This window comes from Rousettus aegyptiacus, unplaced genomic scaffold (assembly GCF_014176215.1).
Source record: "Rousettus aegyptiacus isolate mRouAeg1 unplaced genomic scaffold, mRouAeg1.p scaffold_m13_p_6, whole genome shotgun sequence".
NCBI lineage: Eukaryota > Metazoa > Chordata > Mammalia > Chiroptera > Pteropodidae > Rousettus > Rousettus aegyptiacus.
This window is the reverse complement of record NW_023416309.1, coordinates 78,700,069-78,724,633: the sequence shown is the minus strand read 5'-3', so window position 1 is coordinate 78,724,633 and position 24,565 is coordinate 78,700,069. Positions and strand designations below refer to the sequence as shown.

At 43.3% G+C, this 24,565-nt stretch overlaps 2 protein-coding genes and 1 long non-coding RNA gene across 3 annotated transcripts in view; 1 reads left to right on the top strand and 2 right to left on the bottom strand.

The window, feature by feature from the left end:
• Positions 1 to 778: 778 nt before the first annotated feature.
• TIMM22 (translocase of inner mitochondrial membrane 22) lies at positions 779 to 6,547 on the bottom strand. Its single transcript, XM_016138982.2, has 4 exons — positions 6,096 to 6,547; positions 3,796 to 3,992; positions 3,239 to 3,311; positions 779 to 1,858 (listed from the first exon to the last, which is right to left on the bottom strand). The coding sequence occupies exons 1-4, from the start codon at positions 6,331 to 6,333 to the stop codon at positions 1,782 to 1,784; spliced, it is 585 nt and encodes a 194-aa protein (XP_015994468.1). The 5' UTR covers positions 6,334 to 6,547; the 3' UTR covers positions 779 to 1,781.
• Positions 6,548 to 6,734: 187 nt separating this feature from the next.
• LOC118604014 lies at positions 6,735 to 16,252 on the bottom strand. The gene is made up of 3 exons (XR_004951611.1): positions 16,034 to 16,252; positions 10,750 to 10,910; positions 6,735 to 6,845 (listed from the first exon to the last, which is right to left on the bottom strand). It is a non-coding gene; the product is annotated as an uncharacterized LOC118604014 (long non-coding RNA).
• An 8-nt stretch (positions 16,253 to 16,260) lies between these two features.
• NXN (nucleoredoxin) overlaps positions 16,261 to 24,565 on the top strand; it is a 134,436-nt gene continuing 126,131 nt past the window's right edge. The window contains exon 1 of the mRNA XM_016138981.2: positions 16,261 to 16,716. Coding sequence (XP_015994467.1) covers positions 16,345 to 16,716 — 372 coding nt within the window. The 5' untranslated portion in view covers positions 16,261 to 16,344. The remainder of the gene's footprint in view (positions 16,717 to 24,565) is intronic.

The window sequence follows — 24,565 nt, the reverse complement described above, 5'->3', positions numbered from 1 at the left end:
GGACAAAGCTTCACTTATTGAACTGATGGCTACTGACAGCCGCAGGGCTCATCTTTTCCAAGGCAGTCATGAGGGCAGCATGGCTTGTATTCAGTAGTTCAGTGTATCTGACCCCATACACTAGACTGGCTGGCAGAAGATGCTGGGCATCCCAGCACTTTGACAGGTGCCTGGTAGGAGTGTCTGCTCTTGCTCTCAAAGAGCTTATAGGTGACTGACTTATTTAGGGACAGTGTAGGAAACACTTCTAAATTTGTTCTCAGACCTCTGAGGACACTCCAGCCAGCCTAGCAACGACGCCTCATGCCTGTGAGACTGGGACAGGCATTATATAGAATTCACCATAGAAGGACATGAGTCCTGTGCACTGGCTCACATTCATTCCAAAGGAAATAGCACACATGGCCAGAGGAAGGTGTTACCAGCTGGTTTTGACATTATCACTCATTCATATACACACACACACTCAGGATGCCTGGACAGATCAGCTGAGTCTTTAAATTCTGGTTACGAGTGGGTGGGCTAGAACATAGCAGACAAGGGGAAGAAAGTGAAAAAAGAAAAGGCAAAGGGATGTACAGCAGGAAAAAAAAGACATGACCACTGGCTAAAGCAGCTAGAATTACATGGCCCCCACCAAGCCTACCTGCCTGCCCCTAAGAGCAAAAGCCTGAGCCCATCAACTTCATTTTGCCATCAAAGCACCAGAATAAAGCAGCACACGGGGCAAATCCCCATCATAAAGGCTTTTTTTTTTTTTTTTTTTTTTTTTTTTTTGGCCTATGACACAATTAGGCTGAGCTTCTGTTAAAAAAAGGCCACTGGGTCAAGTCAAAAACACTCATGCATTCCAAACAAAACACCATAAAACAAGGGTAGTGGTGAACAGCCCCTCAACAATGTCTGATAGAACCCAGTAGCTGCTGTGAATGTCCTTGAGCCAGGCCTGGTCCAGTGGTCAGGGCATAAAAACCAATATGTGGTTCAGACTACAGGCATTCCTGCCAGCCAACCCACAGGAGGGTTTTTTAGAAGAGGCCAGTAGGGCTTATGCATGAAATTCCAATGCATCCTAAGGAGTGGCTAGGCTGGATTCTTGAGGGAAAGGCCCTGGCCAACATAACAATATTGGTAAGGATAACAGCACTCTACAAACCCTGAGAATCTAGCATTCCCACACTTCTCAGGAGCTTTCTCACTTTTTCCCTTTGAATGTTCAATCTTTGGGCCACCTGGCATGATTTTTTGGAATTGGGAAATTCAAAAATAAAAATAAATCAACCTTTTAAACTGTAATATAAATATACATATTTTTAACAAGGATAGCAGAATACTAAACAAAATGACATAATTGCTCAGAAGGCATAAATTTACTTTGCCCTGCCTGAATACGTGAGATCAATGACTGCGTGAAGTTCCAAGGTAGAGTTCCTGGTCTATGAAAAGTCACTTCTGTTCCCACAACACCAAACGACTAGAGGTCCAGGTGTGGTCAAGACTGAACCTTTGTGGAGCTTAATTCCTACAAGTCAATACACTGATTCCTGATCTTCCTGAAAGAGAAGCTGGCATGGCACATCCCTGCACAGCCTGGCTGGAATCCAGGAGCAGAGTATGGCTGCTCAGAGATTGGCGGCAGAAAACGGCCAGACATCTCCCTCACAACAAGCATAAAAAGGAAAACAAACTATCTTCGGTCTCTGAAGCAGATGCTCTGGATTGGTGCAGAAAAACAGCTTTGATCCTGGGCTGGCATTGTCCTTCCCCAAAGGTAATCGCTCTCACCGTAGGTAATAATCGATTGCCGCAGAGAAAGCAGCAAAACCGCCACAACCAATGGCTCCAGCCTTTAAGCCAGCTGTAAAGCAAACAGAAATGACATTACCTGTAGTGACAGATGCTGGGTCAGGCTGCATTCACAAAAAGCCTGCATACCCACAGATGCAAAGAAACCAGCTGAAGCATTTGAAATCATTCAACCTATGAGAGATCTGTAAGACTTCAATGAAGCCATGTACATGATCTAATCCAGTGTGCTTTATCTAACTGTACATTTGTTTAACTTTTCTATTTCCAAAGAATTAATAATTCCAGTCTCATGAAAATAGCCCCTCACAGGCAGGAAACTGGTTAAGAAAACCAGCCCTTGGAATCAAGTGAAAGCATATGGCCTGTTACCCTGATTTGTTTATGGAATAAATTCCTGGGAAGGTGATCAAAGCAGTCCTAGAGAGAGCTGAGCTTCTCAAAGGCCCTGACAAAGCTGAGCAATGGGGAGACCAAAGGAGAAGTTACTCTCTAAATCATAAATGGCTGTTTGAGGAGCAAAACCAGGTTTTTAATGATAGCAAATCATCCTGCCTCTCAGAAAAGAAAAGCTTTTTGCTTTGGGTAAGTCAGGGCACAGCAGATGGAGGGTGGTCTAGCGAAGGACACTGCTAGGAAAGTCAAGTCACTGACACCCTGTACCACACTCTTGATGGCACAAACTGGAGTCTGTCTTTGTTATTTACAGCTGATAATCCAACATTTTTCGAACACCTATATTTGGCTTTCCATGGGTAGAAATCTAAGACTTCTCAACCGCAGAAAGACATTACCGTTATAACTTTTACACAAAATTAAAACTGACAATTTGTATAGTATTATTAAGAAAAATATCTAAATACTGGAAATGCGTGGAGCTAAAAGTTGAGCAGAGCATGATGTGGACAAATGAGCTTTCCAGGACTGAATGGGACATGCTTTGCTTCCATACTATTCCACAGATCAACATATTCCAGGAATTACTGTGAGGAAGTTCTTCCTATATTTTCAATATGGGAGCAGTTCTTTTTTCTAAGACAGATCTAGAGCTACCAGTCATTCTCACTTGGGAGCAATTTTGCCCCTCAGGGGTCATGTGGCAATGTATGAAGACACTTTCCATTTCCACAACTAAAGGGTACTATTAGCATCTAGTGGGTAGAGGTCAGGGATGCTGCTAAACATCCTTAAATACACAGGACGAGCTCTCCCCACCCCCTTCCCAAAGCAAACTGTCAGTGCCCAGGATGAGAAGTTCTAATCTAGATACTAGAAGTTTCCAAAATTGAGTTGACACAGAAGCAAACGTGATTTGTCAGACGGGAAGAATACCGAGTGTCCACATATGCCTTGGGCTGTCCCTGGAACGCTCATATGGTTGGAAATGTTATCCGAGGCCACAAAGAAAACCACTCCAGAGTTGTTTACTAACCTCTGAAACCAATGGCTCCTCCAGTGATGCAGCCACTAATGACACTGTTCCTCCAATCTGATTTTCCTCGGTACTGTGGGTGGAGAAGTACAGTTTAGAGCCAAAGAAACAAGCCAAACAAGTTGATTAAGGAAAAAAATATAGGGTTTTTAGCTGGCTACTTTAGGCTCTCCCTAAAGGAAACCTAATATTTTTCTCTTTCAAAACTGTGCTTCCTAAAATGTGAATGTGTTCATAGATGCTCCCTAAAGGTAGTACCTGAGTGCTGACACCAAGTGCAGCATTTGAGAAATAATCAAAATCTCTTCTTGGGTTCCCCAATAAGTCTCGTGTTTAAAATCATTAACTGACTTCCAGCCTACAAAAATAACTAAGAAATCATGTAAACCCAAATCATAAGCACACAAAGTTTACATTAGGGGCTATTTAATGGAAGTTCAATCTAAAATCTATCAGATGTTTCTGATCTGCTTTCTAATAACATTAAGAGCACTACTCTTTAGAAGTCGTGAGATGGCAGCAGGCAAGGATTTCTCGGAAGGGGGAGAGAGACTTACAGATTCTACCAAACACTCAGTGCAAGAAAACATGGCGCCCACAATGGCAAAATTTTTGGCGTAGGACATTCCTCTCTGCCCCATGTCTTTAAGAACTTCTTTTGCCGTCGGTGTACGGTAAGGATCCTTAGGGTCAAAGCCCACGTTGGTATCAATGCCGGCAGTGAACACCCCAAATGCACCTCCCAGGACAAATCCTAAAACAAACACAGAGATGAAGATTTCTTTGGCATGTTTTCTGGATTACTGTAATGGGGGTCATACTCATATAGCACCTTCAGAAAAGAAGACATCCCCCCCTGGCAACACAAACTCTCCACCTGCCTAATTTCCACCTTACACAACCCAGGATCTATCTTGTTAACAGCTTCTTCTCCATCTCCTCTTGCATTTCTTCTTCATATTTTCTCAGTTTGGTCTTTAACCTTCTGTTCTCTACAGTCTCTCACATATAAGCAGTCACCCTTGAGTTCAGCTATCAACTTTGCAACTCACTCCCCTGACAACAGTGACATTCATAATAGTCATTTAGTGAGTACCATGTGCCAATTACTCTGACATTTTATAGTCACAGCCTCATTTATTCCTCACACTAATCCTGTGAAGAAGATATTATTATACTCGCCTTTCTGTAGCTGAAGAAACTGAGGCTCAGGAGGTTAAGTAACGTCCCTGAAATCACCTGAAGTTACCAAATGGCAAACACTACACTGCTGTCCACATCTGAGCTTCCTGAGCCTGCTGGGCATTCCCACATGGAAACTGTTCTCTCATCACCTCAAGGTCAATACAGTTGACCCTTGAACAATGCAAGGTTAGGGGGTGCCAAAACCCCCACAGTCAAAATTATGTGTAGAACTTCTGACTCCGCAAAAACTTAGTTGTCCCTCCGTATCTGTGGGGGACTGGTTCCAGGACTCCCTGCGAATACCAAACTTCACGGTGCTCAAGTCCCCTATATAAAATGGTGTAGAGTAATGCATACAGTTGGCTGATAAAAACAATTCATTTTTTTTTCAATTTATTGAAAAAAAAATCTGTGAAGTGGACCCAAGCAGTTCAAACCCATGTTGTTCCAGGTTAAACTATGTTCAGTGAAATCATGGTCACCAACCTTCCAGACTTTCTTGCTTCTGGCTCTGTCTTTCCAGTTACCCCAGCTCCAAACTTCAAGGTCATTTCTGACTGTTTCCTTGTTTCCCCCTATAACCCCATGTCCACAATTACCATCCTAGTGCAGGGCCTTTAAAACTTCCACCGTGAAGCCCTACAAAGACTCATTTATCTCAATAAATATGTAAGTGATTTATCAGTCAAGCACAACGATAAACAAAGACCCTGCCCATTCCTCATGGAAGTGCCCTATATGATCTCCCCATCCAGAGACTTCTTTCCTCCACTACACTCCATCCTGAGTCATGCTCATTATCACTTGTTACTCTCCTAAAAAAAACCCATCAATGCCTACAGGCAAAAAGCCCCAGTCCCCAACTCTTCCCCACACTTGAAATGACATTTCTCTTCCTCTTTGTCCACCCCTATTCTCTCAATCCTTCAAGATACAGGCCCAGTCTCACCTTCTCTTGCAGCTTTTCCCAAACCAAAAAAAAAGCTCTCTCTTCCTTCTACTATACTTCACATTTCTACTCTCACCATGTCTTTAATTCTCAATGAGATTTCAACTTAGCTGTAAATGTAGTCAACCTCTTTACCCTGCACACAGGAGGGACATCCAACATTCTCAAATCCTCGATAGGTTTAAAAAAAAAAAAAAAAAAAAAAAAAAGGACCTTTTTTGACCGCTGACCACTCTGTCTAGTGACACTGGCCACTCTGGTCTGTTTTTCAAACCTTTGCACTTGCTGTTCCCTATGTCTGCAGCACTCTTCTGCCAGGATCTTTCTCAACGTTCTTCGATATCATATCATATCATATCTACATATATATATGTATACGTATATACATACACATAAATGTGTTTATAAATGTTAGCTTCGTGAGAACAAGGTTCTTGTCTCTCACTGTCTTTCCACCACCTCCTGGCACGTGATGGCTGCTCAGTGCCAATTTGTTGACAGAATAATTATCTAAAAGTGAATGAAGGAATAATGAACGAAGTCAACCATTTTATAACCTCCAGGCCCCAACCCATAGCACCCATTCTCTGAATCAATATCCAGAGGATCCAGAGAAGGTCGCTAGAGTTCACTGAACGAGGCGGAGCTTGGCAGAGGACCGCGCTGCCATCAAAGCCCTCAGCCTCCCAAGGGTCCCCCTCGGGCCCCCTCGCCTTGCCTCACCTCCCACGCAGGCCAGCGCTGCCTTGAAGGCGCAGCTTTCCATCGCCCTCTCGATCATTTTCTGCTCCTCACTCTTGACAGGACTCGGGATCCCACCCAGGCTTCCAGGCTCCAGAAGCCGGGGCTGACGCTTGTCACCCACCAAGTACTGCAGAAGAAGGCTGTACTGCAGCGGGGCTTCAGCGGAACCCGCCGCCTCAGGCGCGGAGCCCCCAGCACTGGGGGCCGTTGCCGCCATGAGCGTGTTGGCCCAGGAAACCCGGCGTCTTTCTTCCCGCAGCAGATTCCACCGGCTTCACGTTACGGCCTTGCGCGCCTAACTACTGTGCAGCAACGGCAGATTCGAGCAGGTCGAGGAAGCTACGCAAGCAAAGTCTGTTCGTGCGCACCCGGCGAAGAACTGTGATGTTCCCCAAAAGCCTCTCATCAATACTGAATCACACTTGTGCAGCGTTCCCAGTAGCACTGACAAAGGAGTGAGATTCACCCCAACGCCCTCGTCTTCCGGGATGCAGCGCGGTGCCTACCGGGATTTGCAGTTCTAACGCTTACACCCAAGGCATTTCCCAGGAAGCCTTGCGCGGGCACTGGCGTCTCGGTCTTCTCAGGAGCTCCTGACAGACTGGAGCGGAGCGGTAGCGCTCCTGCGAAGCTGCAGCACGCCGGGACGCCGGTAGGGGGTGCACGCGCCTCACCACTGTGAAAGCATGGTATAATGTATGGAGTATACGTTTTGTTCAGTGAGTAAACCTTTGAGGAGAGAAAGGGGGCCAAAAAATCAATGAACGAATGAAGTGAAGCTAACCAAGCGTAAGAAAAATCAGGGACGGTGATAGGAAGTGGAGGTGACTGGCCGGATAGAGAGCGCAAGGGTAGCTAAAGCTGCTACTCATCCAGCCAGTTGTTGTCAATGGAATTACTGATGTAGAAGTACCATGAAAAGCAAAATTTATGTTATGTTGAACCAATTAGTGTTTGCCAGCTTGCATACTCAGAATCCGAAGGTAAACTGAGATATGACTATATATGAACCCAGAAAAACTGGCTTTTATGGTACTGAAATAGATCCCAAGCTACCGTATTGATTCAGACTAGCAATATTTGGGTGTATTGGCTACAGGAAACACAAATGGAAATAGAAAGTGGTGAGGGCAGCTAGTCAACATAGGCTGAGATCGTTCTTTGGTATCCAGAGTTCTCTGTGCTGACCAGCAGAGCATGATTCACCCTGCTTCCTCTCCCACTAGACCACTGAAGGAGCCAATCCTAAATTCCCCAGCGACTTCTCACTTATTGAATCTAATTTGGAATTTTTACTAGACTTCTCAGCTGCGTTTGACACCGCGGACTACTCCTTCCTTCTTTGAAGCTTCTTCACAGTTTTGGTGGAGCCCCTTTCTCCTGGTTTTGCTGCAGCCTCTCCAGTTGCTCATTCTTCTCTGCAGGCATCTCTGCCTGACCTTTTCCTGTTGGTCTTCAGTCTTTATTTTCTTTCATGCAGCTCATCCAAACTCGTGGCTTATATTACCACCCAAATGTATTAATGACTCCCAAGTCTTTATCTCCAGCTTAGACTTTTCTCATAAGCACGAGAACCAGGGATTTTCCATTGGCACCTCTAACTCAACACCCTGCCAAACACCCTTCTCTTCTAGATTAATGAGGGGCCCAGGGATCTGATCCATGCTGAGGTCTTATGGGCCAAAGTTGGATCTGAGAGAAGTTGGGACAGGCCCCAGGCACATCCCTTGGCCTTGAAAAGCAAAGAATGATCTAATAATTAATCCATGGGCTAGTTAGAGAGCAATAATCGATCCAGAAATGAAGAGTCTATAGCAGAGTTCAGGTGAGATCCAAGTATGTGCAGAAATTCCATGTGGCCATGGTACATGAGAGAGGGAGCCTTTTATGGAACATCCTTGGCCCAGGTCACAGATGGAGAGAGAACAGTTAGATACAGACACTGATCTGGTATCTCTCTCCCCCAACCCATCGCCTTCAATAGGTGGAATGGGTTTCACCTGACGGAAAACTTGAACCTCTGAAAGCATATTCCAGAAGTGATAAGTGGTTTCCTATGTCTGTTTCCCTGGGTTGAACCTTTTCCAGTAGTCCAGAGATTTTATCTGTTCATGGCATCATTGGGAGTCCAGCAGCTCTCATGTTACAGTTCGGTTCTCTAATCCAGTTTTTCTGTTTTGGCACAAGGATATGGGGTTGGGGCAGCATCTCAGTGGGTCAGAGAGAACAGGAGACTTTTAAAGATGATTTAGATTCACAGGGACGGTTATAGGAAGAGTTGGAAGACTCTGAGTTGGTGACCCATCCTTGAAGGACTCTGGATAGTGGCACAGACGGGTAGGTGTTGAACTGGAGGGCCTGATCATATCTCACCCAGGTGTCTAAGACCCTAGCTGGCCTGTAGTTCACCTAGTATGTCACTGGAACCCAAGAGTAAAAGCAATAGCACAAGTGGGATGAAAGGAGGCGGTCCAAGTTGGGAAATGCATTGTATCCCATGTGGGTTTGAGCTGTATGTGAATTTGGTAACAGTGAGTAGTCTAAATAGTCCTGTCACTAGTAGGAGGTAGGGCACATAGATACTTTGAGTAGCCAACTGATTCACTCACTATAGATAGTGGGTACTGGACGAATGACTTCGTATTTAAAGGGCCTTGACTCATGTACTCCAAAACCAGAGGATAGCTAAAAGCTAAAAATGGAGATATGGCATCTGAGAAACTCATGCAAGAAGATATTAATAAGATGTTGCCATAGCTGGGCTGGAGCAGGAGGTAATGTACACTGAGAAGGTGACAATATCCACCAACATCATCAGGATGGAGTATAAGTCAGAGGTGAAATCCAAGAATATTTAGGAACCAGGAGTTAGTATAATCCTTGTACTGCCAGTCACATGTGGTTGCACAAGGCAGTGTTTTAGTTTTAACATAGGGCCCCTCGAAGCCCTGTATACCTGTTTGGCTAGAGTTGCTGGTTAGGAAGAAACGATGGGTCAGGTACCATACTTGGACAGAGGCTGCCTCTACATGGGTATACTGCCACACCATCTGTCTCATTCTCTCTAAAGGTCCCTCCTGGATAGCCCTAGATCCCTCAGAGATGTCTATACAGCATTTCTTAGGTCAGCAGCAAGTGAGGTAAGTAGCAGCCAATTTTTCACGCAGAGGATCCCAGGTTAAAGTCATTTTCACTCCTTTTGGTCCTCTAGATCAGAGATCTCCAACCACCAGGCTGCAGACTGGTGCTGGTCCATGGCCTATTAGGAACTGGGCTGCACAGCAGGAGGTAAGTAGTAGGGGAGCAAGCAAAGCTTCATCTGTATTTGTAGCCACTTCTCAGCGCTAGCATTGCTGTCTCAGCCCTCCTCAGATCATCAGACATTAGATTCTCATAGAAACACCTATCCCTGGTGCCAAAAAGGTTGGGGACTGCTGCTCTAATTCCTGTCCAGCATTGCTGCTCAAACGGACATGAAGAGTTTGTAAGATGGAAAGCAGGATCAATATTCAGGATGCTAAGGCCAACCTGGGCCTTAGGGGAAAACTATCTTATCATCGCTACGCAAGAGAAGCCACTTTGGCCCAAGGTGGGCTCTCTGGGGTCTCAGGAGGTAGCACCAGTATGAGGGTTGGCAGGAAATGCTCTGGGTTGTGAACTGGGAGCAAATAGACTGAACTCTCAAGCCCCAGTAGGAAGCCTCATAAAGTAAAGAAGAGCCTCAATCTATATCAGGGCAGCAGTTAGAAAAATCAGATCTGCAAGTCAGCCCCTCACTCTCACCCCTGAAATCAGAGAAGCTGATCTGAGAGGCCAATTAGAGGGTTTGCCTAAGAGGGTGTGGTTTTTATTGCCTACTCAAAGGTAGAAGCTGTTATGGGGCTATGGGAGTCAGGTGGGCCTAAATTAGAACTTATTTTCCTCCTCAAGTCTGCTCTAAGTTTCTTATCTGGGTGAATGATGCTTCACCCAGGCCTTATATACCTTAAAATATCCTTTAAATTCACCCTTTCTGTTTTATACTCATTGCCACTGCTATAGTTTGGGCTCTAGTCTTTTTTCATGTAATGGAATCTTAATTGATCTCCATACCTCCTATCTTGCTCTTCTCCAAATCAACCACACAGTGATATCTCAGCGCAGAAACATGATCATGTTCCTGCTTGGAATTCTTCTCTGTGCCAGGATAAAATCTAAACTCATCGTGTTACTTTGACAATTTGTACCCAGGAAGACACATATGCTTTAGTCCAAGTTTAGTTCTTGTTCAAACATTTTCATTCCAAGTTGCCTGCTTTCGATATCTCTTTGATCTAAAAGTGATGGCTCAGAATCATTCTTAATAATCTGTGATCTTTATAGTGTTTGAGAGCTGAGTTTGGACTTTTTGATTCCTTGTCTGACTTTTGCCTGTCCTCAATCAAGTGTAAATTAATAGAACATATTCATTATTATTATTTCTTAATTCTTTTTGCTTTTAGCCTATGATAGCCATGATGAGAAAAGGTATCCTGTAGTTTCCGGTGACAGATTCTTAGATGCTAGCCTGATTCTGGTGGGTGGTCTTTATGTTCTGGAACAGACTGGGAAGTTTTATTTACTCCTGCATACCCAACAATCCAGATCTACTTACCAGCTCTTGTGCTGTTGTCTTCGCTTTGCTTACAAAAAGCTATTGGCAGTCTGGTGAATTGTTAGGACCGACTTCAGACTTGATTAGTGAATCATACACTTTGGCTTTATCTGCAGTAGGGTCGGTCACGCTGATGACAAGTTGTGATCCTGAGATGTGATCTAAAAATTATTGGAGATAAACAGAAATATGCACAATGCCCTCCTAGCATCTTGCACTTCTGATTTGCAAAAGACTTAGGAGGCTTGAAGAACTAGAGACCAGCAAAAGTTTTGCTAGTGGATATATGTGCACAAACATAATGTTTTGCTGACAGATAAAATGAACAATTAAAAGAACAATAATGATGACTTCCTAAAGTTACATGTCAAGTTGGCGCCAGAAAGATAAGCACCACGCTGCCAATATAACCAAGGAGGACAACACCCTTCTTTTTCTTCCTTCATCTTGATCCTTGTCAAGTCTCACCATTATATTTTGCTTCACTTATCTTCCTAACAAGCTATTTCCCTTATCAGTAGATCTGCTGCAAAAGACCAACTTTTAAAAAAAGAAAAGATAAAACAGATGTAAAAACTGTAATATAGCATTAATCTACAAGTAAATCTTTTACAGGGAGCTCCCAATTAAATGAAATAAATTTGTTTGATTCAATTTTGATTCAAATCTTGTTCATCAATTATTTCTTGGACTATGTGGACGTGGAATGCTTTTATAGTCAAAATGTTCATTTTTATAGCAACAGCTTTGTTATAACGGAATTTGAATTTTTGTGTGGGATATTTTTTCTCTTTCATTCTGAGATGTCCTGATGTACATTAAACATTGCTTTCTCCACTTATAGTAGCTGATCTTTTGAATAAGTTCTTATTTGAAATTTCAAAAAAATACTTTTTTCTTGGACTAGGATAATAGTTGCCATATTTTCTCACATCTATTTCCTTCGGTTTCCTTCCCCAAGCAATCTGTTACTATTTCTCAAATATCTTTCCAGATATACTTTATTCATATATAATATATGAATAAATGTATTCATGTATTTGCAAGTGGTAGCCTAGTATATTCTACCTATTCTGCACCTTACTTTTTTTTGTGTGCTACATCTTAAAGATATTCTGTTAGTGTATGTAATAAGTCCAGGAATCAAGGGGTGGAAATGGGAGTGGCATCACCCACTACTACCCCATTATCCACTAGCAAAACTTTGCTTCTTGTTGTTCTCACAACCTTATGCTCTACTGGCCTAGACATCTCAGTTCCAAAGAAATTCTTCCACTAGGAGGCACAATAACGATTCATTCCACTGCACTGGAAGTCACGGCCTATCCACTTTGGGCTCCTCATGCCTCTGAATTAACAGGCAGACAGGCAAAGGTGGTGTGATTGATCCTGACTGCCAAGGGGAAATTGGACTACTAGTCTACAATGGAGGCAAGAAAGAGTATGTCTGGAATACAAGAGGCCCATTAGGGCATTTATTTGTTACCATACGCTGCGATTAAGGTCAACAGAAAACTACAACAAACTAATCCAGGTAGGACTACTTATGGCTCAGACCCTTCAGGAACGAAGGTTTGAGTCACTCCACCAGGTAAAAAACCATGACCAGCTGAGGTGCTTGCCAAAGGCAAAGGGGTTACAAAAAGGGCAGTGGTCAAAGGTAGTTATAAATACCAGCTATGATCACATGACTAGTTATAGAAATGAAAATTATAATTGTTATAAGCATTTCCTCCTAAAATATTCTGTTATATGTTTGTGTGTGTATGACAAATATTTTTGTTTCTTCTCTCTTATTCCCTTGTTATATAACATAAGATGTATCGACTTTATATCATAGCTGTTAAGTATTGTTAATTTTACATCATAGTATTTAAGTTACAGAATATCAAAGAGAGGAGTAAATATCACTCAAGGACTTTACTTCCTCTTCTGGGGAAGGAATTAGTATGTTTTTGGTTGTATATAGCATAGTTATATCACGTTAGGTGAAATTATGACCTCCTTATTGTCTTCATTTGGAAGTAAGTATGGTTTAAGGAGATGCTTGTGGTTGCCAAGTTGTCAAGGGATAGATTTCTGATATTTAATTTTATATGTCAACTTGACTGGGCTATGGGGTGCCCAGATATTGGTTAACCATTATTCTGAGTGTGTCTGTGAGGGCATTTCTAGATGAGAGTAGCATGTGAATAGATAGATTGAGTAAAGCAGATTGTTTCTGTGGTGAGCCTCATCCAATATGTTGAAGGCCCAAATAGAACAAAAACATGAAATAAGGTAAAGGTAAAGTAAGCATTTGCTCTTTCTACCTGTCTTCTAGCTGGGACATAGGTCTCCTGCCTTCAAACTCAGACTTTGAGTGGAACTTATGCCATTGGCTCTCCTGATTCTCAGGCCTTTGGACTTGGACAAGAATTATTATTGGCTCTCCTGGGTCTCCAGCTGGCTGACTGTAGATCTTGGGACTTCTCAGCCTCCCTAATCATGTGAGTCAATCTCTTATAATTAATCTCTTTCTATACATATTGTTCTCTGGAGAACAATGGACAGAGAAATATCCTTATTTCTTTCCAGTGACCAGATTGTATCCCTAATGATGAATGTGCCATAATTTAATCATTCTCATTGAGACACAATTTGGCTCTTCTAGTATTTTTCTAATTTTGCCAGTGTAGCAATAAATATTTCTACATATATGTCTTTGTGTATATGTGCTACTACACCTGAAGACCAAGGAATGTGATTTATGAATCTTAAAGGTGACAAATATATATTTGTGTTTTATATGACGTCATATAACTTAGAATGCAATTTTCCAATAGGAAAACTCTGTAATGTGTATGTCCTGCACAATATCAGATACATTGTGGCTCCTTAATACTTATTTTAAAACAATAATAATTTTCAGAATAGCCAGTCAATTTATGTAACGCAACTAGCTAAATACCAGTAGGGACATCCACTTTAAGTGAGTCTCTTGAACTGCGTAAGCAGAAAGAGTGCTTTCTGCAAGCCAAAGGATGTTGGCTATTCTTTACAGGAAGCCAAATGAGTCTCCTTGGGCCTCTTCTTGTAACAAACACCCACTAGAATTATGATTTTGGAATCATTTCCATTGCAAATCCCCTTTCCACACCCCTTTAAAAGGCAGCTGTGATATTTGGCTTCTCACCAAGGCCTGCTGCACCAACAATTCTCTAAATTTTATTTATATTTCATGTGCAGTATGTTCAAACTCTCACTTTCCCAGGTGCCAGATGCTGGTTTGGACACAATCCAGTGGAAAGTGCTTTCCTGTGAAATAATAAAAGTAAAATGCTGAACAAACCGCCTCTTTATATCAGACTCTCACCTAGTTTACCAAAGTTAAGTACTCTAATAATGACTTCACTATTTCTCCAAATTTTCAATCCCCAAATTCCCTTGTTATCTGCCTCCATACTAAAATTGTCCTTTGGATTCCATAGGATAAAAAAGCTTATAGTCCTTTCACATTTCTTGAGTGTTCAGTTGAAAATGTCATGTAAGAATCTGTCTCACATGCTTTCAGTGGTGCCTGACGTAACTCACCCGCAAGTATTTAAAATATAATTTGGATGTGAAGATAAAGCATTAACCCATTTATAGGAATTTTAAAGACATCTAATAACTTAATGTCTGTTGTATTAATAGCTTTAACATGTTTTCACCAAAAAGATGTGTTCTGTTTTGTAATACTGTCCCTGCAGTGGCACAGAAATTTGTCATGACACTCTAAAAATTAACTCAGAATTTGTCTTTTTGGTGAGATTCTTGCCTGTTTAAAGGGAGTCCTCAATCCAAAGATGCTACTTGTAAAATGAGCAGTATTAGGCAGATACTAAGAAAGTGAATATAATTTTTAGAGATTGCCAATCCACTCTTGCATTCCACCTCTACCTCTTTCACTAGTTTATGTGGTAACATTTCACTGAGCTGAAAACCAGTACAATTCCTGGTATTCCAGTACAATGCATGGTATACATTTTATTTTTTCGTATGTGTGTGAGAAGCCAGAAGACTTGCCACGGTCCACCTGTTTAACCCAGGTTCTAAGCATCGGATAGCATCTTGCCAGTTAGAAAAAAAAAATCCGTAGAATTTTTCTCAGCTACCAACAGACCTGATATAAGCTATGGAACCCATTCAAGAGAGCAGCCAAGAAAAATTCAGAACCTTTAGTATGAAAATTTGTTTGGGTCAAAAGCCTGCAGTTATATTCTGAGGTTTAAATGAACTCTGTAAAAGTGTGCTATGATTTGTATGTGCGTGTTTGTGTGTAAAACTGCTATAAAATAATAAAAATTTCTGCTTGGCGGCCAAGTTATCTCTTTTCACATTTTCGGCTCTAGATCTCATTTTCTTTTCACTCTATCCATTAGATGGCGGCAGATGCCCAAGAAATGACTTCCGAAGGGCTGGTGGAGGGTGGTGAGGGGCGTTTTTTCCTTTCACCAGGTTGTGCGTAGCAGAGCTGACCCACTGAAGGTCGCGGTTTGCGGGTGAGCATGGTATACATTTTATTTTTTCGTATGTGTGTGTGTGAGAAGCCAGAAGACTTGCCACGGTCCACCTGTTTAATCCAGGTTCTAAGCATCGGATAGCATCTTGCCAGTTAGAAAAAAAAAATCCATAGGATTTTTCTCAGCTACCAACAGACCTGATATAAGCTATGGAACCCATTCAAGAGAGCAGCCAGCATTGATTTAAAGATGCTGCGGCATCTGTTGCATACATTTTGGGGGATGGAAGAGAGCCATTCGATGGTGGGGAATGGCCGCTGCGACTTGCGGACTGAAATCCCACAGTAAGACCTGCAGCGAACCCGCAAGTGTGTATGGATTCCCTCACGTGTGCCTAGCACCGGATCAGAAACTACACAAGAAAAATAAGAGGTTGGAGTCCTCCAGTCCTCTCATAGCAGAGAATACAAAACACACACATAGAAATAAGTGTCCAGCAAGACCTAGCCTAAGAAGGTGGTACTTGAGTAGGGAAGATGGTAAGTCCTTTACAAATTACGAGAAGGCGGTGGGGTACGAAATAGACTCAGGGTTAGGTTTTATGTAAGGAAGGAGAGAGGAACAAGAAAGAGTAAGAGAACTCGGGTCGGGGGACCATGGGAGTCTTTGGAAAGTCCTCAGAAAACTGAGAATTTGGGAGGGGAGAGGAAATGGAGGGAGGGGTGAGGCCGAGTCCGGCAGCCTCGGAAAGGCCGGCACAGCGGCCCCTTCTCTTTTCTTCATTTAGGCCCGGGACATACCCATCAGAGTGGAGCGTTTCGGGACAGCTTCCTCACGAGGGCTGTTTCCCAAGCACTTTAGCCACAAGGTGAAAGCCGGCGCCGGGTGCCCCAACTGCCGCGAACAGTGCCGGGGCTGACTGCACCGCGCAGCCCGGGACCGCCACGGAGGGGGCGTGGCGAGGGCGGGCATAGGGGGCGTGGCATGGCCGGGCCTGGGTGGGCGGGGCTCTCCTCGCAGCCGCCGCTACCGCCTCCGCCCGCCACCCGGACCGAGGGAGCGGGGTCGCCGCCGCCTGCACGCCCGCGTGCCCGGGCCGCGGTGGGCCAGGATGTCGGGCTTCCTGGAGGAACTGCTCGGCGAGAAGCTGGTGACGGGCGGGGGCGAAGAGGTGGACGTGCACTCGCTGGGCGCCCGCGGCATCTCGTTGCTCGGGCTCTACTTCGGCTGCAGCCTGAGCGCCCCCTGCGCGCAGCTCAGCGCCAGCTTGGCCGCCTTCTACGGCCGCCTGCGGGGGGACGCGGCGGCCGGGCCGGGGGCTGGAGCCGGGCCGGGGCCGGGGGCCGGGGCAGCTGCGGAGCCGGAGCCACGGCGCCGCCTGGAGATCGTCTTCGTGTCCTCAGACCAGGACCAGCGACAGTGGCAGGACTTCGTGCGGGACATGCCGTGGCTGGCGCTGCCCTACAAGGAGAAACACAGGAAGGTGAGCGGCGAGGGCCTCGTCGTCCCCCCACCCCCGGCCTGGGTGCGCACCCCGTGCGTTCCTGGGAGCCGGGTCCTCGTCGCCTCCCGCCCACCCACCCCGTTATGCCCTCTGCCCCCTCCTCCATCTTAGCACGCGCTTCCCCTCGCGTCCCTCAGAGTCCCCCTCCTCTGTGCCCGCCCCCTATCTCGGGACCCTGCGGGGTTGGGGCTCCCGCGGCAATTCGATTCCTGTGTCAGGCCGCGCCCGCTGGAGAAGTTTGACACCCCTGGCCCCCCCGACCCTGCTCGCGTCTTCAAGAGTCGAGAGACCGGTCCCCACAAGTTGGAGTCTCGCATAGGGGGTGGCTGCGCTCGTGGGTTCCGCGACTCCGTGACCTCTTCTGCCAGCCAGAGGTGCGGGCCAGAGTCCTTCGCTCTGTTGCTGGACTCCGGGCGGATACCTGTAGTGGGTGGGGGAGGGCGCTAGCCCCCTACCCATAATGCCCAAACCAGGAAGTTTCCTTTCTTTCCAAGAGAAATCTGCTTTGCTGGGGCCCCCTCCCCCTGTGACCCGGGAACTGGAGACCACGGTAGGGCCGCTCTGCGTCCGGGGAAGGCGGTAGCTGACAGTGGCTTTCGGCAGGAAGAGAACTCCTCTCCCCTATTCCCTCTCTCCAATCCCCGGACTGAACTGGTAGCCACTGGGAGCTTTTCATTGTCTAGCTGTCCTCGCCGGATGCTTCCCAGGCACAGCAACAGACCCGTCCTTGCAGCTCTTAGTCGCTTGGTTGGTGGGCCACTGTCGTCTTCGCATACTTCGAATTAAATGCTGAACTAATCCCATAGGTGCAGATTGACCGGAAGAACGAGGATTTGGGGAGATTTATACTTTGCTGTCCACTTCTCATTCCTCCCAGTTTGTTGCTGAAGTTAGTTTGGGCTTTTGAGTATATCTGTTGGGTGAAGACGTCTGTTTTAAGAAAACGAATTGAGGAAATTTTGCCATGAATCGAAACAGAAAAAGTTTTGGGGTGCTCTTGCTTAATTAGGATGCCCGATGCCAGGTGTGAATTCAGTTAATGGACAGGAGAAGGGCGGTTCTGAGGCCTTTAGGTTTCTCTAGGGAGGATGGTATCAACATGCCATGTGTTTCTTTTATGTAAACAGAGTCTTGTTGAGAAGCATGATTTAGATTTAGTGAGAGCAGAAGGCTTACACTGTGACCCCAAATGTCTCAAGTAAATCATCTATATTGAAGAAGTACAAGGTACAGACTTGGGATTTAAAGTATGAAATAAAGTTTAACAAATACAGTTTGTGCATTGAACACTTGAAAAACATGGGCTCACTAATCACGCAGAGGCAAAACTTGGCATTTTAACTACTTTTTAGGTGATTTTGCCCATATTTGATTTATATGTTTGACAGTGCATGAATATGAACGGCCACTCCTTTTTTGCTTTAAAATATGGGAACCCTTCGTTTTTCCTTAGTGATTGTTTTTATGATCTTTTTGAGGAGAAATAATGTTCAGAAAGTGATTTACCAAAATATATTTTCATTGTTATGGCAAGTTTCTATTGTAGACCAAAATCTGTGTAATGTCCTTATCAGGCAATACCAATGATTTCTAGCTTTTGCAAACATACAATGATGGTAAAATGTGACAGACCTAAGACTTATTGTGTTTTTCACAGCAAAGAAAGTAAATTTGCTGGGTAGTAAAATTAGAGAGCAAACTGAGATGTTTTGCCAATGCGTAAAGCTTTTTCTTGAAAAAGGAGAATATTTGATATGACATAGGCCGTGCCTGGTTCTCTATGCCCTCACCAGTCCCTTTGCATGAAAAAAGTGGGATGAGAGTCCGGATGACACAGGGCAGACCCTCATGTGAAAATACAGTTTAGAATGTTGCACACGCCTAAACCATGGTGTGTTAGCATTTTAAAATGTTATGTTTTGCTCAGAGTTTTTCTGACTCACATCCTATAGTTCACTTTGTTCTTTAAAATGAGCCCAGTCTTGAGGACTAGATTCTGCTCTTGGATGTTCATGAATAGGTAACCGAAGATATGATGCCAGAAACATTCTTATTTGAGGTGATATAACCAGGTAAAAAGACTCCAGCTGTGTTTCTTATGGAAAACACACTCTTGGAAATTACAAAAGGTGTATGCTCACTTTGAAAGGAATTATTCTCCCCCTTGAAACCAGAGATGTAGAACAAATTCCTTTTCTGTAGTTTCGAATTTTTTGTCTCTCATTTGAAATTGGGGTGCTTAGAAGTCTTTGAGCTGTGATGCCAATTCCATAAGAAAGAACAGTGAAAAGCCCAGGACGCCCACAGCAGAATGCTGGGTAGGTGAACACTTACCTTCTTGTTGATAGACCCTGTCTGTATTTCACCAACTATAAAAATAGTTTTAAAGAAGAGAATTTTATTTGCCACTGAGGAGAAACCAAAGTTCCAGGTTACTAATTTTTAAAGTTCTCATTAACATTCGTTCTTTAAGACCATTCGTATACTTCTTCCCATTGGGATAACAAAGGATATGGTTCTAATTAGTTATTGGCTGGTATTTCGCTAAAGAAAATTGAAATATTATGGTGAGGAAAGAAAATGCCGTGTGGTATTTCTTTTTTTCTTCTTTTATTAATTTCCCCTTTATGTAGTAAGAAAGTCTGGGGATGACCATATATGTGAAGCCTGCCTTTTGCCTGGCTCCTTTCACCTTGATTGGAGCTGTGAGAAAACAGCAAATAAAATGATTCCAGCATCTTTTTAAAAAATTCTTTCTTTTCTTTTTGCGTATGAAAGACAAAGACAATAAAATGTTAACAATGATTTCTGGGTTGTAATAAAAAAAAATTCTTGACACAAGGTTGTCCTGTTTCTACTTGCTTTAGTGGTCAGTGCAAAAGTAATTGAAGCCTTATTTTTTTGGCTTCCAAGCACACATATATAAGTAGCTGTATAGGAATTGTAATTACAGGATAAAAGAACTTTGAATGAATGTATAAGAGCAAGAGCAATTTTGTGAGGGAACATAATCCTGAAGTTAAGGCCGTTAGACTTGTTTTAAGAAGTAGATATTTTTTGTTTTGTAGGTAGACATTTTTTCAGGTTTCTGGAGAAAGAGAATGTGATGAATAGTTGGAAAGTGGTGAAGATTTGAACTTGTGGGATTTGATCTATCCCTTTAGATTAGTGTAAGTTACTTAGTTCACAGAACTTGAGAGTTGATCTCTGGAATCTGCTTCAGCATCATAGAGGAGAGCACTGGTTTTGGTCTTAAAGCCACAGGACTCAGTTTTGCCTAGGATGGATACCTAACGGAAAACATTTGGTCACTGTAGGTACACTGACATCAAAGTGCACAGGACCACTGTTCTTGTGCTGAAAAGGTTTGCTGAGGTCTGGCTTGGTCACAGAACTTCCTGCCTGACAAAAGGGAAAAGAAAGTTGGGGAGGAAGAGTGACAGAGTTGGGAGCTCTGGTCCAGCATCCCCGGTCTACCTGCTTCAGCCAGGAGAAGTGGAATTGTCCTGCTACCCTGTATGGTTTGCTTGCTTTGCATGGTTCTTTTGGTTCAGACTAAGTCAGAGGCTTGGGCTAGAATTCACCTGAATCCCTTTGCCTCTTTGGATGGAACAAGATTTGGTACTAACCCAGTCTGATAGCTCCATCTCTCTCAACTCTTTCTCCCTTAAACCAGATCTCCTAGCCATTAAGAGAATGCTTTCTATGACACTGACAGACCACTTTTAAGATGGTAAAAAATGGCAAAAAGGCAGGGCTTTGAAAATTGAGGTTTTCTGCCTTCCGCATAAGGAGCCTGCACTAGCCAGGACAGGCTCCCTCTCTTGACTGTTTCTGGGACTTGGATCCAGCTAATAAAAGACAACAGTCCAATTAAAGTAGTAAGAGCAATTTCCTTAAGAGGCTTTCTCCTTGTTCCATTATTTGTAATGTATTTTTTAATCTCAGTTTTCGTCTCTGAATAATGAAGCTGTCTAGTGGCTAAAAATACAGATTTTTGTCTGTTTGCCTGAATTCAGATCCTAGCTCTACCCTTTTTAGCTCTGTGACTTTGTGCAAGTTACTCTACATGTCTGTGCCACAGATTCTTCATCTGTAAAATGGTGACGATAATAGTACCTGCCTGATAAGATTGTTGTAAAGTCTGCACAAAATAATATACACACGCTTGGCATATAGTATGTTCTCCATAAGTGCTAGCTATTATTTGTTAATAAATTATTATGAAATTCAGTAATTCTTTTCATAGCTTGAGCCTTGGGAATATATCACATTACCAAATTGCAAAACTGTTCGGAGGTGTATTTTTTAACTTTTCAAACAAGTGACTTAACAAGCATATAAGGGAATGTGGTAAAGGAGTTGAAAGATTTGCCTTAGAAGAGATTATAGTTGAGGAGAAAGACCTAGAAGAATGAAACAAAAGCAAATGAATATTAAAAAGATACTGTTCCTTAAAGTGTTGAGAGTATTGATATTGACTGCTCCACACTTCTGTCTGCCAGTGAGAAACAGATCAATGATGCCTAGGCATGAAAAAGGGGTAATAACTCTAAGATGACGAGGCACTCTTCTTGAGAGAGATTCTTTATGTACTTGGTGATGGTTTTGTGGTGTGCCACAGCTACTAGGCATATCTTCCACTGATCCTGGCTACTTTAGTCTGGGCAGCGTGGAGGTTTTGGATTGCTTCTCTTTCATGTGGGGAATGGGCCGTGCCAGGTCTTTGGAGCAGTAGAAACCTCACCTCCTAGCATGGAACCACCTCCCTTCTTAGCTCTGGAATGCTGCTGTAGGATAGGTTTGCTCAAATTGTCGCCATTGCAGGTTTAATACCTGTTTTCCAGTTAACAGCAAAGGCCTGACTGACTAGCTGTCCACAGCTTTTGCTAATTGATTTGTCTGCTGATATGGGTTGGGATGTGAACCAAAGCACAGAGGAAAGCAATGCATTTTGATGTGAGGGTCATTGGTTTTATTTTACTCTTGTCTTTTTCGTCCTTACCCTCTTTTTATCATTCTTTTGGTGGAAGTCCTTGTTTTAATATCTGCACAAATTTGAGAAAGAGGGCTTTGTGCTGTATACAGCTGGGTTGGGGGATGAACAAGTCCTTCCATGGGAGGAGTCTTCTTTTTTTTTTCTGATAGGGGTCGGGGCTCCAGCTAGCCCCATTCTGAACTAGACTGGGCTCCTTACTGCATGATAGAGATCATTTCAGGAGGAAAGTGTAGGTTTGGCATAGGATGTGTTTTCTTTCTTCATGTTCTGAATTCCCAGTGGTGCTCAGTGTTAAACACCACAGTGCTTAGTTTTCTGTATTTTATTAATTTACCATTATGCTTATTCAAAGGCACTCAAAGAAAATGGCTACGAATTTAGAATCTTTTTGCTAATCCTGACTTTCACGAAGCTCTTACATAGCGTTGCTTTATATTTTGCCATTATTTTAAAAGTTAATAGTTGTTGAGTCTCAGATTCATCCTTTATTCTTCTCTATCCCTCACATCCGAAAGGCATCAAGTCTTGATTTGTTTGCCTTAATTGCTCTCAACTCTGACCCTTTTGGCTCCATCCCTGCCATCACTGCTTGAGTTCAAGTTTTATGAGGACCGCTGTGTACCATCAGCCTTTTCCTGGAGCACCTTGCTTCCAGTTCTGCCTCCTGAAATGATTCTCTAGATCAGCTTTTCAAACTATCCATACTCAGTGATCAGTTTTGTTTTGTGTTGTTAATTTCTAGTTAGTCACACACCAATACAAGTGGCCCTGCTACATACACATGACTCCTGTACAGCTTGAACCACACACAACTGCCCACTGAGTTAACACACAGGCTGCTCTCTGTCCTGTTTAACAAGGTCAGCCCATTGACTACAAGCTAGATGTTGTTTTAATGTTGGGCTGCTGTGAACATTTCTAAGTGCTCTTTCTTAATTTCTGTACTTGTCTTGTTGCCTTGTTGTGGGCCAGTAACAAACAACTCATTGACGGACATTGGGCTGCACACCTACCTTGAGTAGCACTGCTCCATACTGTTTCCAGAATGGAATAAGTCCAAAATGACAACTTTGATCATATCATTCTCCTGCTTAAGAATTCTTCAGTAGTTCCTTATAGCCTTTTGGGTCAGGTCCAAACTCTAGAGCAGCAGTCCCCAACCATTTTTTGGCACCAGAGACTGGTGTTCCTATGGCAATCTAATACCTAATGATCTGAGGTGGAGCTGAGGCGGTGATGCTAGTCCTGGGGAGCGGCTGCAAATACAGATGAAGCTTCGCTTGCTCACCTATGATGCGGCCTGGTTCCTGACAGACCAGTGACCAGTACCTGTCCACAGCCCAGGGGTTAGGGACCCCTGCTCTAGAGCATGCTCCCTGACTGTTCTCTTGCCTCAGCTCTCACCTGTGCAGTGTTTTCTCTCTTCTTCCACCTGGCTGAATTTGGTCCTTCTAAACTCAGTACTGGTTTTCCTGCTCTAAGAAGCTTTCCTTTCTCTTTTTCCTCTACGTGGGATACTTCTGTGAGCATCCATAGATTGCGTGCACACATGCCTGAGCACTTAGCCTTTTGTGTTTGGGTTTTTGTTGTTTTTGTTTTTTGTCTTTTTCATTAGCCAGTAATGTCTTGAGTACAGAAACCAGCCAAAGGGAGGGGAAGATTAGTCGTTAGATGCTGAGAATTGGATAATATGATCACAGAAAGCTGGTGGGTGACTTTTAGATTGGTAACTTGAAAGCATGGTAATTTCCACATCATGTGAGTTGGAATGTGCATTTTCACTATTACTTAGCTTGATTTTAAAATTTAATATTGGGGTTGAGCCTTAATTAAGTTGTATAATTATATATACCCACAATATGTGGGCGTTTTTTATTTTTGTTTCTTGATGAGTGCTTTAAAGAGCACTTAAATGAGTAAATGGATGTGTAACTCCATTGAGCTGTAATTCTGTGCTTAAAAATAGGAAAAGACTCTGCTCTATTTTTGAAATATCAAAAACCCCAGTCCATTAAACTAGTCTCCTATCTGCAGACCTATCATTCCGTGCTTTTACAGTTCATACGTCGTTGGCATTTCTCCTACATCTTTCTTCCAATGAGCTCAGAATGCATACATGTTACATCTTCCAGCAACTAGTAGTCAGTAGATATTAAGCATTTTAACCTTTTAAAGTATGTTTGAGTTGGAGAATTGAAGCAGAAAGAACCAATTATTAGATCAGGGTCACAGTGTTGTAGGAAAGGGCTCAACTGAACTCCTTTAATTCAATTTGGTTCTTTCTGTTTATGAAACTGTATTTTAAAAAATGTTTACATCACATGTTTTCCATAGAAGGAAAAGGAGGGAGCCGAGAATTCTCTTTTCAACAAATCGCTTTAGGTGTGGATTCACTCTAGATATGCACAGACTCTGAGATAAGCTAGAGGTAGTTCAACTGCTTAAAGCATTTGCTGTTACTTGGAAGACAGGAGGGCCAGACTTCTTTTCTGTTGCTGCCTTTTGTGGTGGTGGTGGTGGTGGTTTCTAAGGGTCTTTTAATGATTTGGCTTTTTTTAGATCAACCAGTGAAGTGCCCCCAGCTTCCCTTCATCTATGCAAAGCCTGCAGGCTGCTTTAGTGCTTTTGTTCAGAGACAAAATTGAACTCCAGGTATCCTGCTGAGATCCTAGGACTAAATCAGTCCTCTCTTTTATGAGGTTTTCAGAAACTGCTGTTCTAACTTCCAGTGAAATTTCAAACATGTGCCTTCTGCTTTATGACAAGTAAGAAGTATAGTAATTGAAAGTTGCTTGAGTGCTGTTATTCTGGAGTGAAACTCTGTAATGG